The sequence below is a fragment of the Bactrocera dorsalis genome, chromosome 3, assembly GCF_023373825.1.
Source record: "Bactrocera dorsalis isolate Fly_Bdor chromosome 3, ASM2337382v1, whole genome shotgun sequence".
Taxonomy (NCBI): Eukaryota; Metazoa; Arthropoda; class Insecta; order Diptera; family Tephritidae; genus Bactrocera; species Bactrocera dorsalis.
In genome coordinates this window covers 45,245,719-45,269,969 of record NC_064305.1, presented here as the reverse complement: position 1 = coordinate 45,269,969, position 24,251 = coordinate 45,245,719, and the positions used below count along the sequence as shown (strand labels likewise).

Below are 24,251 nucleotides of genomic sequence, written 5' to 3'. Positions count from 1 at the left end.
ACGGAACAATATGGATATTCCATCCTCCGTGTCGTAGAAAGATAGTATGAGAAGTGAGCAATCTTTTTGCGTCGTTCTTTGGTAGCATCTATGCGGAAAAGATTAAGGACAATCGGGAACCAATACCCACAGCTCAAGCTGTGGAAACATCGCCTAGCTTCTTCTTCTTCTTCTTAATTGACGTAGACACCGCTTATGCGATTATAGCCGAGTTAACAAGCGCACGCCAGTCGTTTCTTCTTTTCGCAACGTGGCGCCAATTGGATATTCCAAGCGTGGCCAGGTCCTTCTCCACTTGGTCCTTCCAACGGAGTGGAGGTCTTCCTTCCCGCGGCGGGTACTGCGTCGACTACTTTCAGAGCTGGAGTGTTTTCGTCCATTCGGACAACATGACCTAGCCAGCGTAGCCGCTGTCTTTTAATTCGCTGAACTATGTCAATGTCGTCGTATATCTCGTACAGCTCATCGTTCCATCGAATGCGATATTCGCCGTGGCCAACGCGCAAAGGACCATAAATCTTTCGCAGAACTTTTCTCTCGAAAACTCGCAACGTCGACTCATCTGTTGTTGACATCGTCCAGGCCTCTGCGCCATATAGCAGGACGGGAATTCTGAGTAACTTATAGAGTTTGGTTTTTGTTTGTCGAGAGAGAACTTTGCTTCTCAATTGCCTACTTAGTCCGAAGTAGCACCTGTTGGCAAGAGTTATCCTGCGTTGGATTTCTAGGCTGACATTGTTGGTGGTGTTTACGCTGGTTCCAAGATAGACGAAATTATCTACAACTTCAAAGTTATGACTGTCAACAGTGACGTGAGTGCCAAGTCGCGAGTGCGACGACTGTTTGTTTGATGACAGGAGATATTTCGTCTTGCCCTCGTTCACTGCCAGACCCATTTCTTTTGCTTCCTTGTCCAGTCTGGAGAAAGCAGAACTAACGGCGCGGGTGTTGAGGGCGATGATATCAATATCATCGGCATACGCCAGCAGTTGTACACTCTTATAGAAGATGGTACCTTCTCTGTTGAGTTCTGCAGCTCGAACTATTTTCTCCAGAAGCAGGTTGAAAAAGTCGCACGATAGGGAATCACCTTGTCTGAAACCTCGATTGGTATCGAACGGCTCGGAGAGGTCCTTCCCGATCCTGACGGAGCTTTTCGTGTTGCTCAACGTCAGTTTACACAGCCGTATTAGTTTTGCGGGGATACCAAATTCAGACATCGCGGCATAAAGGCAGCTCCTTTTCGTGCTGTCGAAAGCAGCTTTGAAATCCACGAATAGCATGGTGAATATTTGGTCGGTTGTTGATTTACCAGGTCTGAAGCCACACTGATAAGGTCCAATCAGTTTGTTAACGGTGGGCTTTAATCTTTCACACAATATGCTCGACAGAACCTTATATGCGATGTTGAGGAGGCTTATCCCACGGTAGTTGGCGCAGATTGTGGGGTCTCCTTTTTTATGGATTGGGCAGAGCACACTTAGATTCCAATCGTTGGGCATACTTTTGTCCGACCATATTTTACAAAGAAGTTGATGCATGCTCCTTATCAGTTCATCGCCTAGCTACGATGTGAAATTATCGGAACTCACCATCCGCTTTGATGAAGTGTAGGAGCAAATGTGCAAACTAGATGGAAAGAAGGGAGCCGGACCAGATGGAGTACCGAACATATTACTGAAGAGCTGTGCAGTCGAACTTGCCGAACCTATAACCCACATCTTTAGTAAATCACTGGAGATGGGTATTTTTCCTTGGGCATGGAAACGTTCGTATATTTGTCCAATTTGTCCAGATGGATTTGAGGTGTCCAACTACAGGCCAATCTGCACACAGCCGGCAATGCCAAAGTTGTTTGAGAAACTTGTTTTGCAGCAGGTAAATTTCGCCTTCAAGAATACGATCTCGACCAAGCAAAATGGGTTCTTTGGCGGCAGGTCTACGGCTACAAACCTTTACCTGTATGTCGATTACGTACTGAGAACGTTGAACAAGGGTGAAACAGTTCACACTATCTACACGGACTTCACCAAAGCCTTCAACATGGTGGATCATGAGCTCTTAACCCTTTCAGACCTATGCTTTTGATTCCTTCTAATTCCACTGAAATCAACTATCTGAAAGAAAGTTTTGCATTTTTTGATCACAAATTACATGATGAACATGACTGTAATGATTTTTTTTGGAAAAAGGACATCGCACAATTGTGATACCTAGGTCTTAGGCTGAAAAATTGCTCCAAGAAATAAGACACAAAAATAATATTTGGTTTTCTCTTTTATTGAAAAAAAAAATGAACAAAAAGTCATGCCGAAAATTCAGTGCATTAATAGAAAAAACTGTTAGGTACGTCATTGCCTTAGGAATAAAATAGCTAATTAATAAGGAACATATTTAGTCTTTTGTGTGGTACTGTTCCAAACAATCCTTGTTTTTTTGCTAGACGAAGGCTGACGTGGCATTTTTGGCATCGTCCTCTTGACCGACTACCGCAATTATTGCGGCAAGCTCTAGGTGTCTCATCTGCGAATGAGGGCCAATGATCGTAGCGATCAAATCTTCATTTCGAACGTTAAAAAGGTCTTAACTTTGGACCTATGCAGACCAGCTAATTTGGCATCTCTTTTAGACTCCATCCATGAGTTGAATACAGCCAGATCAAGAAAATGAAAAAATACTTTTACAGTCCATTTCCTGGTTTTCATTTTTATCCTGTAGTATTCAAGCATCTGGTCAGCTATATCGACACCCCCCATAAGTTCATTATAATTTTCTATAACTTTTGCGATATGCACAGGGCAACGGCGTTTCATATTTTTGTTCCACCTATCTGTCTCGCCGATGGGATCTTTGCCGCACTGGCTGGAAACGACTACGACACCTTTGCTATCTTTCCATTTGACAACGGCTACATTGTCACCGTTCGTGAACTGGATAATATCACCCCTATTCATTTCCTTGTCCTGGGGAAATTTCAAATTTTTGTCCAATCGATTTGCCATTATAATTCCTGTTCCATGGAAACCGATTTGGTGCACCGACTGAATGAGGGGTATTGTTGTGAAAAAGCGATCGAAATATATATGGCTGCCTTTTGGGAGGTGTTTTGTTAGCCTCATTATAATAGACGCGCCATGCCCTAAACCACAATCTTGAAAAGTGCCAGCGCCTTGAAAAACTTCAATGTCCACTATCATCCCACTTACAGTTGCACATACCAAATTTTTTAGACCAGTAGGTCTTGGTTTTGATCGAATTGTTTGACGCGCAGGGCATCTTCCAGTAAATGGAACAACTTGTTCATCTATTAAATGCTGTGTTATTTCAGTTGCTAAATTATTGCAACGGTTTCTTACTAAATCGATCACAGGTTGTACGCGCCATAATTTGTTACAGGGGTCTGGCACAGAAACATCTGCAAAGTGAATGTCCGATCGCATTTGCAAAAATTTGTCACGTGACATTGAATTGTAAATTGCAGGAATTTGGAATTCATGTGACCAGTACATTCTTATTTTCGGAAATCCAAGACACCCCATTATCATTGCGCATCCATAAAATCGTTTAAAATCGGCTTGTTGATATCGGACTTCCTGCCCACGTGTGCTCATAACGTACATTTTTGTAAATTTTATGGCATCGTCGTAATGCGATTCTGGGAAGTAATTCTTGAAGTACTCCAATGGTGTTTTCACTAATGCTATGTTTTGACAACCAGATGCAATGGGTAGATCGTTGCAATCAAATGGAGCACTTTTCCATAGTTGACGTCTTTTCGCTGTATTACTTGTGGAAGTGCATGACTGAGTCGTATTTAGTGAAACATTTCTGATAGATGATGGCTGTGCTGCATTTAACAAAATATTAGAAATAATGATTGGCCGTGATGTTTGCGGAGCTACTACACTTGAATCATCCTGAGAAATTGCTGATGCAGTCGCAGATGCAGTTGCATTCTCATTATCATCTTCATCACTTGCTGGAGATTCTGGGAAAATGTTGAATGGTACCCAAATTTCCTCATCAATATCATTATCGTCACTGAAATCTGCATCAGAATCGTCTAAGAGGTCTAATGCAGCTTGAACGTCGTTATCATTATTCAAATCAAAGTATTTTCCTGTAAAAAAAATGTAAGATAGCACAAACGTGAGTTTACATCAAAAAAACATGCTGTGCCTATATAGCACAATTGTGATATGTCAACTTTACTAACACCTAGCTGCCTGAAAATGTTAAACAATTCAACATTATATTGTGACAAGATCGAACACACTTACTATTTATCAACAAAATTCACTACTTATGATTTAAATGTATGTAAAACAAATAAATAAATACTTACTATGTGGCCGCATGTTTACACTTATCGGATGACGTTCTCAAACAGCTCACTCTTTTGTTTATTTTGTGCAGTTTTTTAGTTTTCTTTGGTTTAGAGTGAGACCACAAGAGAACGCACAATCATTACATATCGGTAACAAAGCTATAAAATAATATTTTATAGTCATTGAAGTCAAAAAACAGCAGATATCACAATTGATTAAGCTAGGCTTGAAAGGATTAATAGAGAAGATGGATCGCTACGGAGTGGCGGGAAATGTATTGAGTTGGTTCAACTTGTACTTGACTGGGAGATTCCTGCAGGTGCGAGTCAATGGCTATGTGTCAGCCGAGTTTAAAGTGTCGTCCGTGGTCCCACAGGGTTCGCATCTGGGGCCAGTGTTATTTAGCATAATTGTCAACGACATTAGGGGCAAAATATCGTCGAAGTTTTTACGATATGCTGATGACCTCAATATTTTCAGGAAGATAAGCACTGTGGATGATATTAGTGCATTACAGCGAGGCCTTGATAGACTTGAGGTGTGGTGCGACGAAAATAAATAGAGTTTAAATTTAAAAAAGTGCATGTTGATGTTCTTGTCACAGTCCTTTAGTCGTCGTCCAGCCGTTTACCGTATCGCTATTCATCAGCTAGAAGTAGTTACAGTAGTAAAAGATCTTGGTGTCATGATTGACAATGCACTAAATTTCGCCAGGCACATTGGCAAAATTACATCAGAGGCATACAGGACACTTGGGTTCATATTCAGATGTGGGGCTGACTTTAGGAATGCTGATACGTTCGTAAGACTGTACTCGATCTTGGTGCATCCGATGTTGGAGTATTGTTCATTGGTTTGGTCTCCTCATACCGACTGTCTCATTGACAAAGTGGAGAGAGTGCAGAAGAAACTCTGGAAATATGTCGCGTACTTCCTGGGACGTAAAGGATGGGTCGGAGGTTCGGAGGAGGTTCGTGGTCAATTTGGGATTTGTGACCTGATGAGTCGGAGTCAAGTATCAGATCTCTTGTTTGCATTTAAATCACAAATGGATTAATCGACTCTCCGGAAATTTTGCAGCAATTCGGCATTGTAGGCCGTATGCCTGGGTTGAGGTCGCACAGACTGTTAAAAACAGTCAACTCTTCCGAGGAGCAGGGTTGTAGACTTAGTCAATAGACATTATGAAGGTATTAATATGTTTGGCGGTACGTATGCGTGCTACGATTCAAAGGTTAAGGGGTTAATTATGTATCATTAATAGGAGTATTCTCTTGCTCTTGCAAAACCCGGTGCACGGTGCAAGCATTGCAGATTTACAACGGCACAACAACAAACACACGCAGAAAAATATTTGCAAGGGCTGTGAAATATGTCAGACCAAAACCCGTGTATATTAGCGTTCAATGTCACGCAAAAATAAAATTGCAACCCTGTTGTAGTTGCCTTTTTACATAAATACATATTACGTCATTAAATTTTTGAGAAAGGTAAATTTGAATTATATTTTATAATTTCTATATAAATTATAAAGTTTTGTTACAGTTTTTTTTTGTTAAAAATGTATGCAGAAGGTGCGCTAATTCACAATAGCCATGCACAATAGTCATTTACAATAAATTGACTGAATCAGTCGCTCATATATCACTACATTCTGCAATGGGTGCTCTCGTGCCCTTGTATATGTCGGTGTAGTATTTTTGCAATCTGCAATCTTGCAACAGCAAGAGAATACCCCTAATGTGTGATTAAACCTAGTCATGTTCTTTTTTGTTTTTGTTATACTTCTTTGTATATAGACGATTGGCGTGAATAATAAAAAATAAATATTGTTACAAAAGTAGTATTAAGTTGTAATTGTATTGCTATATGCATCCCTTATTATGAACAATAGTTGTAGGTATATGGAATAGCATTTGTCTTGTTGTAGACATCTGGCGCCGCCGCTGTCTGCTTGTCGAAACAATAGACATCTGGCGCCGCACTGTCTGCTTGTTGAAACAATAGACATCTGGCGCCGCAGCCGTCTGCTTGAACAGTTGCAGAGTCTGGCGTCGCGGCTGTCTGCTTGTCTGCATTTGGCGCCGTATAGCATTATGTTCTGGTAATTTCCAGACGCAATATTCTAGAAGGACACGTCGGCATCAGCGAGAAGTGCGTGGCTATATAAGCCGTGGCAGCGCCAACGTAATCAATCCAGTGCTAAAAGTAAACTGCTATAGTGTAGACGAGTTGTGAAATAAAGAGTTGTTGAATTAAATTAAACAGTTGTGGTTTTATTTGTCAATCCAGAGATACGAACCTAACAAAGTGAACCAGCAAGCAGTAAAATCGTAACAATATATATTCTTAAATAAAAGATATTATGAGCAAATACAGGAGTAATTAAATTTTTTATTCATGCTTCATGTTAGGTGCAAATAAGCAACCATGCCAAATAGTGGGGTCCGGAATATATTCATTCACAGCGTTTAAAAACGAATGCTTTAAGTTTTCCGAATTATATTTGATATGTGTAGTCACCCGGTTATAGAGGTGACCAGTCGAATTACTCAATCGATTGTGTTTGTATATCGATTTATATTTTAGTATTCTAAAGGTTGGTAGTAAGAGTTTATTAATTGGATTTGTGATTAATATAGAAAAGTAGGATTGTAATATTTGCGAGTACATATTTGTTTCTAAAATTAAAACGGAAGTATATGCATATTTATATTTTGCAAAGCTTTTTCTACAGGAGATATTGTACCAGTGAAGAACAGCCTGGCGATCGTCATTTGATTTATTAAACGTATGTATTTATAATTTATTTTTTCTCATGCTTAATAATTATGCGGATCAAAGTTTTCTAATAGCATCTTGCAATCTATAGAACTTCTCGTTAAATAAAGTCAAAATTAATATAAGCTTTGCAGAAATTTCGAATTGAGCGTTGATAGAAAAATAGTATTTTAAACGATCTCGTTAATAAAGATGTAAAGTAGCATAGATAGTTACTATCAAGTTAGTTACCATAATATTTTTTTTATGAATTTTTTATTTATCAGATTTATTTTTCAGTAATATGTACGTAAGAAAATTGTTTGTGGAACACAAATTTTTTATTGCATATGATTATTATTTAAACATTATAATTCTAATATAACATTAAGGATAACTGAGTAATTTTTCCCTGACAACAGCATCTATGTAATTAACCATAGAGAGCCCTCTATTGTAGTGTACCAAATGTATTGATTTTTTCAGTATATTCTCTGCAAGGGATTGTTCTTAGGATATTCTTAGAAACAAACCCCCTAAATTACGATGGCTGGGATTTAAATAGCATCCCCGCATTTCAGTGTTAAAATGGGTATATATGTATGTTCGTATAGAAAAGGTCCTCCAGATAAAGAATATAATATATACATATATACTTATGGTTTTTGCGATATTTGCATTTAAACTTCAAAAATTGGAATATTATATTTAAAATGCGTGTTTCTCCCATTTATATTGAATTTTACTCTTACATGTTTAACTTTATATATCCACATATGTTTTGTATTAAATAATGCAAAAATAATTTTAATTCTATATTTAACTTTGGTTTAAATCCATTTATTCATGCAATAAGAAAATGGTTGTAAGCAAACAAAAAATTAAAATTTAGTAAAAACGGAAGACTATGCCGTCAATACAAAATTTATTTATCGTGTGATGAGTAAACTAAATACTCATCCCTCCCACACAACGGTAGTATTCAAAACGACTAAAAACGCGACAAATCAATACCTAAATGCGCAGAAACATAAACATGTAATAAGGCTATATAGGATCCTGCTTTCGGGAATAAAATGGGTATGATCGGATAGAGAATGTTCTCCAGATCGGCAAGATTCCGATTACTTTCGCGGAGGGGTAAAAAAACGAATTTTCCTATTAGTAGGGTATGTGCGGATAGGGGAGCTTCTCGAGAGAAGAATCTTCACAAAAATAGTGAAAAATAACCTATATTCTTTAAAATATTCCGTATTAAAAATTCATTTGCACTAAAAACACATGGTATTTTTCACTTGGTATATTTAAATGTGCACTCTTACAACTTTCGCGTAGTACTCATTTGTGCGTTGGCGGCCTTTGGCCGCCCTGATCGACCGAATACCCTAGAATGTCAGGGCATAGCTATCCGATCAGGCGATGTCGAGCTCGAAATATTTAATATATACATTCCTCCAGTTACATGTTGCCCTACAGGATATGCCTGTCAAACGATCGTAGGGTAATGGAGCTGGCGGAACAGATTGACGATTCGACATTCTGCACAATGAATGACGAAGCCCCCACCAGAGTTATGGGCACCTGTAATAGCTCGCCGGATATTACCATTGCTAGCGGTGGCCTGATAAACAGCATAACCTGGCGACCTATGCTAACTCTTGCATCAGACCATCTGCCCATAATTATCTCGATCGAGAAGCCTCCCGATTTCGTTTCTGTGGACAACCGTACCTTCATTAACTTCAAAAAAGCTAATTGGGTCGGCTTCACAGAATTCACTGAGAGCACCTTCAACGCTCTACCCATTCCTACGGACGTATGCGTTGGCGAACGTCAATTCCGCAAGGTGATCGCAGCAGCTACTGCCCGCTTCATCCCGGCTGGAAGAATAGCGGAAATCCGCCCCAAATTTCCCAGCCGAAGCAGCTGTCTTAGCTAATGAGCGCGACACCTTACGCCATGCCGATCCCGGGGATCCCCGAATAAGGGATCTCAATTTGGAGATTCGGCGAATGGTAAATCAACATAAGCGGACGAAATGGATAGAGCACCTGAAGTCCTGCAACCTCTCCACCGGTGTGAGTAAGCTTTGGGCTACTGTCAAAGCTTTGTCTAATCCGAAGAGATACGACGACCGAGTTGAAGTTCAATTCAATGGTCATGCCTCTTCGGACCCGAAGAAGTGCGCGAGCTATTTTAGCCGGCAGTTTACACTGCACCATTCGGTAGACAAGGCCAAGAGATGTGTTAACCGACGGCTGCGCAAAATGCCAAACAACTGCGCGCCACTTACTTTCACCGATGAGGAGGTTCAGGGTGTCATCAACAAGGCAAAATCCTCCAGATCCATCGGCCCAGACGGAATCAACATGCTAATGTTAAAGCATCTAGGCTCGACGGGAGTAAAATATCTCACCAAGGTCCTCAACCTGTCGCTCACCACTCTTCAAATACCCGATGTGTGGAAAGTCGGAAGAGTGGTCCCACTACTGAAACCTGGGCAACCCGCCAACAAAGGGGAATCTTATCGACCGATAACTCTCCTCTCCCCAGTAGTGAAGACACTAGAGGCCTTGTTACTCCCGACCTTCACTCACCACCTGAGCCTAGCCAGCCACCAGCATGGTTTCCGCAAAGTGCACAGCACCACCACAGCACTTAGCGTCATAAACGCCCAGATAGTTCGTGGCCTCAACCAGAAACCACCCTGCGAAAGAACGATCCTGGTAGCGTTGGACCTGTCAAAAGCTTTTGACACGGTCAACCACACAACGCTACTGCAGGACATTGAAAAAACCACTCTCCCTCCAGGGCTTAAGAGGTGGACCATGAACGATCTGAACGGTCGTCAGTCATCCGTACTATTTCGAGGTGAAACATCTAAACTTAGAAGAATTAAACAGGGGGTTCCGCAGGGTGGTGTCCTATCCCCGTTACTGTTTAATTTCTATATCTCGAAACTCCCACAACCACCAGAGGGGGTTTCCATAACCTCGTACGCTGATGACTGCACGATATTGACTTCGGCCAATGGAATCGATGGCATGTGTTCGAAAGTGAACAGCTACCTCTCCGACCTTTCTCGTTTCCTCACTGCACGGAATCTCCAACTTTTCCCCACCAAATCCACAGCGGCCATATTCACAAACTGGACGAAGGAGTATAGACTTGAGCTTGACATTGCAGTCGATGGCGTCAAAATTCCGACTGTCAATAACCCTAAAATTTTAGGCGTAACCCTTGATAGTCTATGCTCCTTCTCTCCCCATACGACCGCGATTATCGCCAAAGTACAGAGCCGCAACAAGATCCTCAAGTCGCTAGCCGGCAGCACATGGGGAAAAGACAAAGAAACGTTGTTGGCAACTTACAAGGCAATCGGCCGGCCGGTCCTCAACTACGCAGCACCGATATGGTCGCCTGGATGCAGTGGCACGCCGCTGAGGAAACTACAGACCTGCCAGAACACAGCACTCCGTCGACGACATCGTACAGTACGCCGACCGAACTTCAGACAGGCACCGACCGCCATTCACAGTGGAGCCTTTAACACCTTCACCGACTCCCTTCCCGTGAATGGCGTTCTTGGAGTCAAAGCACCACCTATTGCAGATGAAGAGCTCCAGTTGCCGCGAGAAACGCGAGTGACCCTAGCGCAACTTCGTTCTGGGTACTGTAGCAGGTTAAACTCCTACTTATCCAGAATTGACCCCGACATATCCAATATATGTCCAGCGTGCAACGAGTCTCCGCATGACACTGGCCACCTCTTTGCATGCCCCACAAACCCAACCCATCTAACACCTTCCTCCCTTTGGTCCGACCCCGTCGAAACAGCGCGTTTCCTGGGCCTACCGTTAGATGACCTCGACGACAACACAGATAACCCTTACCATCCTAACGGGGATTAGCATATCCGTTAAAACAACAACAACACCGAATACCCGGGGTACTGAAGTACTGTCGTTTATTAATCGCTTCTGCGTTGGTGGCCTTCGGCTGCGGTCTAAAAAATAACCATGGTCGAGCGAATACCCGGGGTGACTGAAGTACTTTCGCGTAGTTCTCTTCTATTAAATTTAATTAAGAAAAAATCCATCTGCATGGAAATGCTGTTTATAATATAATATTACTTATACATATCGTCACATAAAATGAAAAATAGTTTACAAAAGAATGGGAAACGATAAATAGAAACCACTCAAGTTAAAAAAAAATTGAGTTTTGGTTATAAAGTGGTTATATTTTGGTTTTCCGTTATAAAATACATAGTTATGTCTGACAGTGATTTCCATTTTTTTTTTATGATACGTTGTTTTGTATTTTGTGTGACAATATATATGCATAATATTATGTAATTTTACTATATAATATTACTTAGTTGTCTATTAAATTTATTAAAGAAAATATGCATATGCATGGAAATAGTGTTTATATTGTATACTTTACACTTTATTACGAAATATTACTATATAATATTACTTATTTGTTTATTAAATTTAAAAAAGAAAATATCCATATGCATGAATACAGGAATTTACACGAAAAAGAGGAATTTCAGCGAATTGCCTTGTTATCATATGGCGGCGCTCCATTTCATCGTAATTGTTAGCACAAAATGATGTTTACTACGAGTGTAAAATGTAATTTTTATAGATTTCTTATATAAAAAACGTGCAAAAAGGTAAAATATGGATTTATTTAAATGTTTATTATTTAATTTAATTAATTTGAAGGGAAAAATGTGCGTTTAATATGGTGAAATAGCTTCTTGAAATTTTCGAATTTTGGAAATTTTTGAACTTTAAGGTCGAATATCTGGTAAACTAAGCGTATGCGGTACCTATAACCCCATATATTTTTTAATCAGGAGGACTTCCTCTTTTCAACAGAGTACCTTCAGATCGCGGCGCCAAAGAAATCGGAATTGTGACTTCAGATCAATAATATATGTATGTACATAGTTATAGCCCCAGGAAGCTTATAGTTTTCGAGATAATTGCGTTTAAGTTGAAAATTACCACTATTTGAATTACGTATTTTTTCGATTTAAAAATAATTTTACACTTACATATATTTTTAACTTTTATGTTAACTAATTCGTTTGTACACATTTTATTTTTTCATTATGTAGTGCAAAAATAGTTTTTTATCAATATTAAATGTATTGGTGAAATCAATTTATTTAACAACAAAAGAGTTGCAGTCTGTGAAAAAATCACTGTTATTTTATCGCCATCTTTGGAAATTAACTAAAAGAAATAACGAAAATAGTTTATACCCCAAAACAAGGATTTCTGCATTTGTCTTTTGTAAAAAACCTTTTTATTACCCGGCTATGGAGTGTTTCAAGTTTTTTTCGCGTAAAACTTTTTGTCTGCCTTCGTCCGCGCTTCAAAAAAATAACCCTGATCGGTCCAACACCGCGGTGTTTCAAGTTTTTTTTCTCATAAAACACCGTTTTGTTAATTTTTCTTTTGTATTTATTTAATTTTAGTTGTTTAAATATAATAGCATGGTAACACTGATTATTTGACAGTTTGTAGGTCTTTCGTTGTTAAATAAATAGAATTGAACAATAAGTTAAATACTGAATTACAACTATTTTTGCACTATATAATATAAAAGAATTGTGTACAAACGGATAAAAGAAGTGCTAGTAAATATAAAAATATTAAAGTAATATTAATTTATAATAAAAAAAAAATACGTACTTCGAATAATGGTAATTTTCAAGTTTAAATTATAGTATGGTTGGATATCTCGAAAACTATAAGTTTGCGGTGGCTATAATTATATATATTCTTAATCTGGAGCATTTCCGCTATCCAACCATACCACTTTTAACCCCGAAATCGTGGGATGGTATACCAAAGTATCCCCCATTTTATTCCCGAAATCCTGCGACGACAAGAAGCAATTAATATAACGGGATAAATCTTTCCACGAATAATGTCTTTAGTATGTGCCATCTTATAACTAAAAATAGTTGAAATCCAATAAAAACTGTTCAAACCCCTACGTACTGTATATTTAAACTCCGCTAAGTACAGTTGATTTTTGATCGAAAATGTCAGTCAATGTGTGATATACATACATATATAACTGAAATTAATTGATAACCCTTATAGTGGTATGTCTGTGTGTGCTAACAATAATATGTCAATTCGGTGAAATTCCTCGTTTTAGCTAAAATTTCTCTTTATTACCAATCTTAGTAATAAGTAATATTATATAATAATATTATGTAATAAAGTGTAAAGTATAGAGAAGGGAGTGCTACGCGAAAGTACTTTAGTCAGCCCGGGTATTGGCTTGACCAGGGTTGTTCTTTTTGGGCGAGGGCGAAAGCCGCCAACACAGAAAGGAGTACTACGCGAAAGTACTTCAGTTTCGCAGTATTCTGAACGCAATTCTAAATTATTGTATAACAAATATAAATTAAATATTATTCATATATATAGAAAAAAGTGTTCACATACTCAATTATAGCTTGAAAATTTTTGGAAAGATTTTTTTATAGTTAATAAAGAAAAAAAGGGGAATGTTTAGTATCGCGCAGGTTAAGTATCGTTTATGGAGAGAAAGGCCCCCTTATTGGAAAGAGGAAGGGTCGAACTTTTTAATAAGCCCCCCTCGAGCCCCTATAGACCTGTAGGGAGCCCTATGAAAATGACCAAAAATCAGTGTTTTTGCTCATTTTTCCATACAAACTGAAACCAATGCAACCCAGCCAACATTTTTGTATGGACAAGTAATCAAAATAAAGAAAACCAAAATGTTTCAGTGCAATGTATATACATATTTAATTGCATCTATTAATGCTACAAAAGGATATTTTTCTTGCTTTTGAATAGATCGCCACCACATATATTCGACGATGACGTTGGCGGTGTGATTATAATTTGCTTTTTAAAAAAAAAACGTTTCACTACGCGCCATTGCGATTCAATTCTCTGCGTATGGACACCATCTTCGGAAACAAAAGGGTTGATATCGTCGCTATGATTCACTTTTTGGTGGACGTACCCAAAATTTGGTAATGCGTCATATGCCCGCCAGCAGTCCGTCCGAATTATGCTTCCTTCAGCCACGTGCTTCTGGATTAATGGAATTAAAATGTCCGCCGTTCGAAGATTGTCAGGACATACTTCGAGGCGTATGTCCTCGCTACCATCTTTAATCATCCCAAGCACCCAGTGTCCCTCTACGCGTTTGCCTAAAATGTAAAAAAAAAACCTAATTAGAGTTAAATTCATTGTATAAGGAAATAGTATTACCTTTGTTGTACTTTCGCCGCCCAAATTTACTCTCGTCGATCTGAACAGCTTTTCCCGGACCACCAATTTTTCCTTTTTCATATTGGTGGTCCAACTTGTATATTACCACGGCCTCTCGGCAATAACTATAGCAGTCTGATATCGTTGCAGATGACAAAGCTTTCTCCTCGTTTGTATAGTCCTCGTACAATATTTCTTCGCGGGACATACGACACGCAAAGCAGTACATCAAAAAGTACACCCGATGCGGACATTTTCAAACCATGTCCCGATGGTTACTGCAACAAGTGGTTTTTTTGTACACGTGCCCCTGTAGCACACAAAATACCCAAATTTGCCCCCTTTCCGAATAGTCTTTGGAACCTTGTGTACAGGGCACAATTGCTCCCTCGGTATTAGGCCGTAGGCAAAATGGACTCCTTGTTCATGCGTGCGCCAATATTAGAATATCTTATTATTTATTATTATTACTCACCATTTGAAATTTCGCACATTGTTTTATAATATTTTTATTTTCAATAACGCAGCAAAACGTATTTTGCCAAATTTTTAAATATGGGTAAACATATGAAAAGTACCGTTATGCTTCCCAGCACACATATTAGATGGTATATTGAAATCGTTAAGAAATATAAAGCCTTAATTTGTTTTATACTTAAATTTGCTTCACCGGGATTTCCTCCTTCGGCCGCGCTTTAAAAAAATAACCCTGGTCGGTCCAACACCGGGGTGTATCAGATCTTTTTCGCATAGAACTCCTTTTTAGGAGTTAGTTAGATTTTTTTCGCATAGAACTCCTTTTTAGGTGGGCGGCCTTCGGCCGCCCTTCAGAAAAAATAACATTGGCCGGTCCAACACCGGCTACGCCATCCACAGTATTTTAGCATTGAACACCCTTTCGCGTTCACTTCATACATTTATTGCTAAGTGGGTTTAATTTATTCCCTTTTGTTCGTGCTTTCTCGGTAATTTGACAGTTCAAATTAGGCAGTCATTTTGGTTTTCCGCATTATTGAACTCAATGCAGAAAAAGGTGTATTTTATTTAAAGATTTACAAAGAAATTAACAATCAAACGTAATTAAAAGCATTACTAGTGGTTTTTATAATTCATAAGTAATATATGTATGTATGTGCGTGAAAGGGAGGATGGAGTCATGTGTAGAAGTTCACGCAAGTGAGGAAAGTTCTCTGATTGCCATTCACTTGGGAGTGGCCAGAAACGATTCCTTTACATGTGACTCAAGCAGCTCACGACTTCCGGTCTTTGACCAAGTATCCTCTGGGTAGCCTAAGAACATCCGTTTGAAGGCGAGCTAACGTGAGAAGGCGAAACATCCCCTGCATAGGGTTGTGCGCTGGGTTTGGGACCCGCCACGTAAAAAAAACACTCCAGTGAATAGTCATAACCAGCCTCGGATGAGAGACCACCCTTTTGATGACGACCATGGCAAACGAAATAAGGACTACGAATTGAGGGCATGCACCTGGAATGTCCGGTCCCTTAACTGGGAAGGTGCCACTGCCCAGCTGGTTGATGTCCTCGTGAAAACAAAGGCTGACATCACCGCCGTCCAAGAAATGCGATGGACGGGACAAGGACAGAGACGTGTAGGTCCTTGTGACATTTACTACAGTGGCCATATAAAGGAGCGCAAGTTTGGTGTGGGATTCGTGGTGGGAGAGAGACTCCGTCGCCGAGTACTATCATTCACTGCGGTGAATGAACGTCTAGCCACAATCCGCATCAAAGCGAGGTTCTTCAACATATCGCTGATTTGCGCCCACGCCCCGACGGAAGAGAAGGACGATGTGACCAAAGATGCTTTTTATGAGTGCTTGGAGCGCACTTATGTGGGATGCCCCCGTCACGATGTAAAAATCGTGCTTGGCGACTTCAACGCCAGGGTGGGCAAAGAAGCTATCTTTGGTACTACGGTCGGTAAATTCAGCCTCCACGAGGAAACTTCCCCAAATGGGTTGAGGCTGATCGACTTCGCCGGGGCCCGAAATATGGTTATCTGTAGTACTAGATTCCAGCATAAGAAGATCCATCAAGCTACCTGGCTGTCTCCGGATCGAAAAACTACCAACCAGATCGATCATGTTGTGATAGACGGAAGACACGTCTCCAGTGTTTTAGATGTGCGTGCGCTCCGAGGTCCTAACATCGACTCGGACCACTATCTTGTTGCAGCTAAGATTCGCACCCGCCTCTGTGCAGCAAAAAACGCACGCCAACAAACACAAGGAAGGTTCGACGTCGAGAAGCTGCAATCACAACAGACAGCCGAACGATTCTCTACTCGGCTTGCACTCCTGCTCTCTGAGAGCACTCGTCAACAACTCGGTATAAGGGAACTGTGGGACGGCATTTCAAACTCCTTACGTACAGCTGCAACCGAAACCATTGGTTTTCGGAAAGTGCAAAAGAACAGCTGGTACGACGAAGAGTGCCGTGTCGCAGCGGAGAGAAAACAGGCTGCCTACCTCGCAACGTTACGATCGACCACAACACGTGCGGGATGGGATAGATACCGAGAGTTGAAGAGGGAAGCGAGACGCATTTTCAGACAGAAGAAGAAAGAGGCCGAAATGCGTGAGTACGAGCAGCTTGACAAGCTGGCCGACAGGGGTAATGCTCGAAAATTCTACGAAAAAATGCGGCGGCTTACAGAAGGTTTCAAGACCGGAGCATACTCCTGTAGAACCCCCCAAGGTGATCTAGCCACCGATGCCCAGAGCATACTTAAATTATGGAGGGAACACTTCTCCAGCCTGCTGAATGGCAGTGAACGCACAACACCAGGAGAAGGCGAACCCGATACCCCAATCGATGACGATGGAGCAGGCGTTCCATTGCCCGATCATGAAGAAGTTCGAATAGCAATTGCCCGTCTGAAAAACAACAAAGCGGCAGAGGCCGATGGATTGCCGGCCGAGCTATTCAAACACGGCGGCGAAGAACTGATAAGGAGCATGCATCAACTTCTTTGTAAAATATGGTCGGACGAAAGCATGCCCAACGATTGGAATCTAAGTGTGCTCTGCCCAATCCATAAAAAAGGAGACCCCACAATCTGCGCCAACTACCGTGGGATAAGCCTCCTCAACATCGCATATAAGGTTCTGTCGAGCGTACTGTGTGAGAGATTAAAGCCCACCGTCAACAAACTGATTGGACCTTATCAGTGTGGCTTCAGACCTGGTAAATCAACAACCGACCAGATATTCACCATGCGCCAAATCTTGGAAAAGACCCGTGAAAAGAGAATCGACACTCACCACCTATTCGTCGATTTCATAGCTGCTTTCGACAACACGAAAAGGAGCTGCCTTTATGCCGCGATGTCTGAATTTGGTATCCCCGCAAAACTAATACGGCTGTGTAAACTGACGTTGAGCAACACGAAAAGCTCCGTCAGGATCGGGAAGGACCTCTCCGAGCCGTTCGATACCAAACGAGGTTTCAGACAAGGTGATTCCCTATCGTGCGACTTTTTCAACCTGCTTCTGGAGAAAATAGTTCAAGCTGCAGAACTCAACAGAGAAGGTACCATCTTCTATAAGAGTGTACAACTGCTGGCGTATGCGGATGATATTGATATCATCGGCCTTAACACCCGCGCCGTTAGTTCTGCTTTCTCCAGACTGGACAAGGAAGCAAAAGAAATGGGTCTGGCAGTGAACGAGGACAAGACGAAATATCTCCTGTCATCAAACAAACAGTCGTCGCACTCGCGACTTGGCACTCACGTCACTGTTGACAGTCATAACTTTGAAGTTGTAGATAATTTCGTCTATCTTGGAACCAGCGTAAACACCACCAACAATGTCAGCCTAGAAATCCAACGCAGGATAACTCTTGCCAACAGGTGCTACTTCGGACTAAGTAGGCAATTGAGAAGCAAAGTCCTCTCCCGACAAACAAAAACCAAACTCTATAAGTCACTCATAATTCCCGTCCTGCTTTATGGTGCAGAGGCCTGGACGATGTCAACAACAGATGAGTCGACGTTGCGAGTTTTCGAGAGAAAAGTTCTGCGAAAGATTTATGGTCCTTTGCGCGTTGGCCACGGCGAATATCGCATACGATGGAACGATGAGCTGTACGAGATATACGACGACATTGACATAGTTCAGCGAATTAAAAGACAGCGGCTACGCTGGCTAGGTCATGTTGTCCGGATGGACGAAAACACTCCAGCTCTGAAAGTATTCGACGCAGTACCCGCCGCGGGAAGCAGAGGAAGAGGAAGACCTCCACTCCGTTGGAAGGACCAAGTGGAGAAGGACCTGGCCTCGCTTGGAATATCCAATTGGCGCCACGTTGCGAAAAGAAGAAACGACTGGCGCGCGGTTATTAACTCGGCTATAATCGCATAAGCGGTGTCTACGCCAATTAAGAAGAAGAAGAAGATGTGCGTGAAAATGTATCCATAATTGGTTTGGTACAATGCACAACAGATGAAAATACACTAGCATATATTTAGAAATTTGCAAAAAAATAGCATTTTCTAAAGTGAATTTGTGGAAAAATTTGTGAACCGATTTTTATAAAATATGTTTTAGAATAAAGTTCGATAATTTAAGCATACATGTGTGTTTAAAATTTTCAATTTGGTTCTCTCGTTTAGGTACAGTGAGCCAAAATTAACCGGCGCGATACTAAACTCAACCCCAAAAAAATTACGTGAAAGTACAGATAAAGAAAATCGTTGAAAAATCCTTCATATTTGGTTTTTAAGTATAATCTAATCTTCAACTAGGAATGTACTAAAAGATTTGTAAATCAATAAATTTAGCTAAAAGAGAATAAAATAAGAGTGAAATGTGAACTTATATCAATGTTTAATGTGTATATTTCAATATATAAAGTGAGGAATATGAAAAAATGTTGTGAAATATCATGTGTTATTTATACAAACTTTTGAATTTTTAAAAGCGAATATTTTAAAAACGGGGAATGTTTAGTTTAGTATCTCATTTTGAAGAGGTTTTGCGCAAAGGGGGAGGGGGCAGGGGCTTGCTACCCCCCACATTTGAAAGGTAATGAATGGAGCTTTTGAATAATAGCACCCTTCCCCCCCTAGGACCACGGGGGGCTCTAGGGCAGCCTCCTGAAAATGGTGAAAAATCGTAGTTTTTCCATACAATTTTCACTAATTATTATAAAATTTGTGTATTTTTACGCATAGAGTGACTATGTTTATTATTTTTATTATTTCAATGAATTCAAGTGGAAATCCACTTTATTTAAATAATAAAAACACTGAAAATTAAAAATTGTATATGCATCGGTAATAATGCATACAAGTAGTTGAAGTACCAAGATAACCCAACCAACCATTTATACAAGACCCCCTAAATAATAAAATTGGGGTTTCATCGCGCGATCTTTTTTTTTTCAAATTTTGAATATATTTTCAGCATAATATACTACATTGAAACAAGCGCCGCAGGCGAAAATTGGGAATAAAAAATCGCGCGATTTTTTATTCCAAATTTTCATTATATTTTCAGTATAATATATTACATCGAAACAAGCGCCGCAGGCGAAAATTTATTTTTTTTATTCCAAATTTTCATTATATTTTCAATATAATACATATATTACATTGAAACAAGCGCCGCAGGCAGAGTGAAATATCTCGGAAACTATGAGTCTGAGGACGGTATATGTGTATACATTTTTTAATCCTGAGGACCTCCTCTATCCATTAGTACCATCAAATCGCGGCGCCGGAAAAATCGTAATCGTGCCGCTAGTTTTTGTTTAGAAAAAGAACTAGATGTTTTAGAGTTAGTGCAGTTTGCGTTAGAATCTATCTTTTATATTTTTAGTTGCGTACCGTAATTATTCACTTGTTTCCTATTAGTAATCGCTTTTATAACAAATTATATAATTTTTGCTTACTTTCAAATTTAGATATCAATGAATTCTATGAAAAAGGAATAATGTTGGGAATGAATCGCCGGGGTATTAATACAGTTACAACAATGGCGTCTCAATCAGGAATGGATGACAGCAATTGGAAAAACATAAACGTAGCGGAAAATTCGACACTTTTAAACAATTCTAACAACACTAATTTAAACACCGATGGATCAAATCAAAGTGGATTTCCACAAAACAGTATTGCGTATAATTCAAGTAACAGTCAATATTCACAAGGAGGTCAGTCTTCTCCTGCCGGTAATCAGTCGATAATATTTCAAAATACGAATCCACCTGGTTCTAATACTCCTCAGTATACGTCTTCACCTGCCCCATCTGGTTCTTCGACTCCAGGGCCAGTTGTACAACAAGGCATTGGCGGTTCCTATACTCAGTCTGCTAGTTCGGGATCATTTAATGGTCCTGTAGGAGGTCCGTTTGGTTCTCCCTCTTCGAATTTAAATCAATTTAATAGACCATCAAATGCAGGAACTCCTTTTAATTCTGGACAGGGCAGTCACTTTTCTTCGCAAGCAGTCTTTGGAAGCCAATTCGGCACATTATCAACTACTTCTCCATTTAGTCATACAGGTAGCCACCCAATGATGGGAAGTTCTCAACAAATAGATCGTATGGAGCAAGGCTTTAGAAGGCATAATTCTTATTTTAGTCACACTGAACATCGTGTTTTTGAATTGAATAAGCGACTTCAGCAACGTACAGATGAAAGCGATAACTGTTGGTGGGATTCATTCACCACTGAGTTTTTCGAAGATGATGCACGATTAACAATATTGTTTTGTTTAGAAGACGGACCGAAAAGATATACTATTGGACGGACATTAATACCACGATTCTTTCGCAGCATCTATGAAGGAGGAGTATCTGACTTGTACTTCCAACTTAAACATGCAAAAGAGTCATTTCATAATACAACTATTACGCTAGATTGTGATCAATGCACAGTAATAACCCAACATGGTAAGCCATTTTTTACCAAAGTATGTGCTGACGCAAGACTTATACTAGAATTTGTGTATGACGACTATATGCGAATAAGATCATGGCACATGACAATTAAAGGCCATAGGGAACTTATTCCTCGATCTGTAATAGGAACATCGATACCACCTGACCCAATGTTGTTAGATCAAATAACAAAGAATATTACAAGGGCAGGAATAACAAATTCCACTTTGAATTATCTCCGATTATGTGTTATATTGGAACCAATGCAAGAATTAATGTCTAGGCATAAAGCATATGCATTAAGTCCCCGTGATTGCTTAAAAACTACTTTGTTTCAAAAATGGCAACGAATGGTGGCTCCTCCTGGAAAAAAGGATCCACAAAGACCAGCGAATAAGAGACGTAAACGGAAAGGATCTAACTCTGGAGGAGCGACAAATACAGGCACGCCTCCGGTTACCAATCAAAAGAGATCTCCGTCGGGTCCAAATTTCTCGTTGTCTTCACAAGATGTAATGGTTGTAGGTGAACCCACCTTGATGGGGGGTGAGTTTGGAGAAGAAGATGAAAGATTAATTACAAGACTAGAAAATACTCAATATGATGGAAATAATGCTGTGGAACATGAAAATCATTCAGGTTTTGGTCATGCAGACTCTCCAATATCAGGATCAAATCCATGGAATATGGATCGAACAGGAAACATCCCTTCTAGTCCTAGTAATGCTTCTGTACAACAAAACAATTCAAATATATCTGAAATAGATAAAAAAAGTCCAATAGTTTCACAGTAGATTACTTGGCGTGCCAGTACTTCTAGGATTGCATATAAGAAATGCAAAAGCTCCCAATTAAATATAATTTTTATTTAGAGAAAAAGCAACTTTATTTTATGGTACACGTATGTGGTGTTTTATAATTCCATTAATTTATTATTCGGATTTAAATTCACACTTCGTTACGGAACTTAAAATTTAATATAAGTTATACCACATATGAATGAAGGCAATTTCAAAATAATTGGATATACATGAAATATTGTATATATTTCCACATATTTATTGTAATAAAATGTTATAATGCAATACAATGTAATTCTAATATAATGGATTTAAAAATAATGTGTTGTACTTTGGTAGAGAATTTCATTAAAATAATTTCTTCTGAAAACCATGAAACAATTAGATATTCAGGGGTGTTGTGGAATCCAAGACAGAATTCCTTAGCTGTCAGAATTGCAAACCAATTCTGATTTTCAATGGTGTCACAGAAGCGCGTCAAATCTCGACTGGTACCGAAAACATTGAATTTTTTGGAAAAAGGCGTCGCGTTGAAGTGTGTGAAACGATGCTTTCCGACTACCAAGGTGTCATGAAACGCATTATAACTGGCGATAAGACTTGGATCTATGCTTACGATCCAGAAACAACCGATCAATCGAGCGAATATCGTACCAAAAGAGAGCCGAGACCAAAAAAATCGCGCCAAAGTCGCTCAAAAATCAAGGTCATGTTGACTGTTTTCTTCGATCATCGTGGTGTTGTGCGTTATGAATTCCTTCCAACCGGTCAAACAGTCAACAAGGAATATTATTTGAACGTTGTGCGTCGTTAGCGTAACGCTATCCGCCTAAAAAGGCCGGAATTGTGGAAAGACAATTCTTGGTTTTTACACCACGACAATGTACCATCCCATACTGCCCTCGTTCATTTCGCCAAAAACTCAACCCATATCCTTCCGCAACCACCGTATTCACCTGATCTGGCGCCGTGCAACTTCTGGCTGTTCACCAAGCTCAAAAGACCGCTCCGGGGACACCGTTTTTATACGATGAAGGCCATCCCGGAAAGTGACTACAACCAGTGTTTCGAAGATTGGAAAATCCGTTGGCATAAGCGCATTGCATCGGGAGAGGATTTGAAGGGGATGAAATTGATTTGGAAGAATAAATAAAGAATTTTCAAAATAAATACAATGTCACCTTATTTTTTGGGCGTCAAGTTGGGTAGACGTGTGTTTGTAGTGCTCGTCACGAAAATGGGAAAACGAAATCAAAAGCAACGCGTCGCGACAAAATTTTGCGCCAGATTGGACGAAGCAACTTCGGAAACGTACGTTAAAATTGTAAGAGTGTATGGTGGCAGTGCTCTTAGTCGTGCCCAAAGCTCACAATGGTTGTCTCTGCGCGCCCCCCGCCCGAAAAAAACCCGCATGAGCAAGTCGAAGGTGAAAACGATGATTATTGCCTTTTTTGATAGTCGTGGAATCGTCCACAAAGAATTCGTTCCACCGGGGAAAACTGTGAATCAAGTCTACTATTGCCAAGTACTCGAGAGATTTCGAAAACGAGTCAACAGGGTGCGCCCAGACATCGCTCGTAACTGGATCTTTCACCACGACAACGCGCCGTGCCACACCGCCTTCAGCGTGTCCCAGTATTTGGCCTCTAAAGGTATCGCCGCGTTGCAAGAGCCGCCTTATTCGCCCAACATGTCACTCTGTGACTTTTTTGTTTCCTAAAACAAAATGGGTGGTCAAAGGAACCCATTTTGAGTCGATTACGGACATCCAGACGGCCGTGACGAGGGTACTCGATGACATCCCAGTCGAAGCGTTCCAGAAATGTTACGAAGCATGAAAAACGCGCTGGAATCGCTGTATAGCTGCCCAAGAGGACTACTTTGAAGAGGATGGCAGAGTTGTAGAATAATTTTCAAATATACGGAATTTATGGAATCAGTCTCACTACTTAATTGTCACACCTCGTAATATCAATTCCTTCATAACGTAATATTCTTATTTACAGCAATTGAATACATTTTTAGCCAGGAATAATGCGCCTAATACTGACGCAGACTCCGTCTTGCAGAGCAATTCGTTGTTCTTCATACTTGGAGTTTACAAACCTCCATGTCGATAATGCCTTTATCGCTGCGCAGTGCTATGTTCTGCGGTAGCCAGCTGGTAGAAGCGAGTG

General features: G+C 40.1%; 2 protein-coding genes across 3 annotated transcripts in view; one reads left to right on the top strand and one right to left on the bottom strand.

The window, feature by feature from the left end:
* Positions 1-2,068: 2,068 nt before the first annotated feature.
* LOC125777144 (piggyBac transposable element-derived protein 3-like) overlaps positions 2,069-24,251 on the bottom strand; it is a 30,305-nt gene continuing 8,122 nt past the window's right edge. The window contains exon 3 of one of the 2 annotated variants that reach the window (XM_049451390.1): positions 2,069-4,120. In XM_049451390.1, coding sequence (XP_049307347.1) covers positions 2,553-3,620 — 1,068 coding nt within the window. In that variant the 5' untranslated portion in view covers positions 3,621-4,120 and the 3' untranslated portion in view covers positions 2,069-2,552. The remainder of the gene's footprint in view (positions 4,121-24,251) is intronic. The other variant, XM_049451391.1, reaches the window with a different exon arrangement.
* Positions 6,921-22,395, top strand: LOC105224630 (LIM domain-binding protein 2). Its single transcript, XM_049451280.1, has 2 exons — positions 6,921-7,119; positions 20,297-22,395. The coding sequence occupies exon 2, from the start codon at positions 20,326-20,328 to the stop codon at positions 22,066-22,068; it is 1,743 nt and encodes a 580-aa protein (XP_049307237.1). The 5' UTR covers positions 6,921-7,119; positions 20,297-20,325; the 3' UTR covers positions 22,069-22,395.

Bases quoted from the DNA above. Each gene is read 5' to 3' on its own strand.
- LOC105224630 (XM_049451280.1), top strand. From the start codon at position 20,326: ATGTTGGGAATGAATCGCCGGGGTATTAATACAGTTACAACAATGGCG.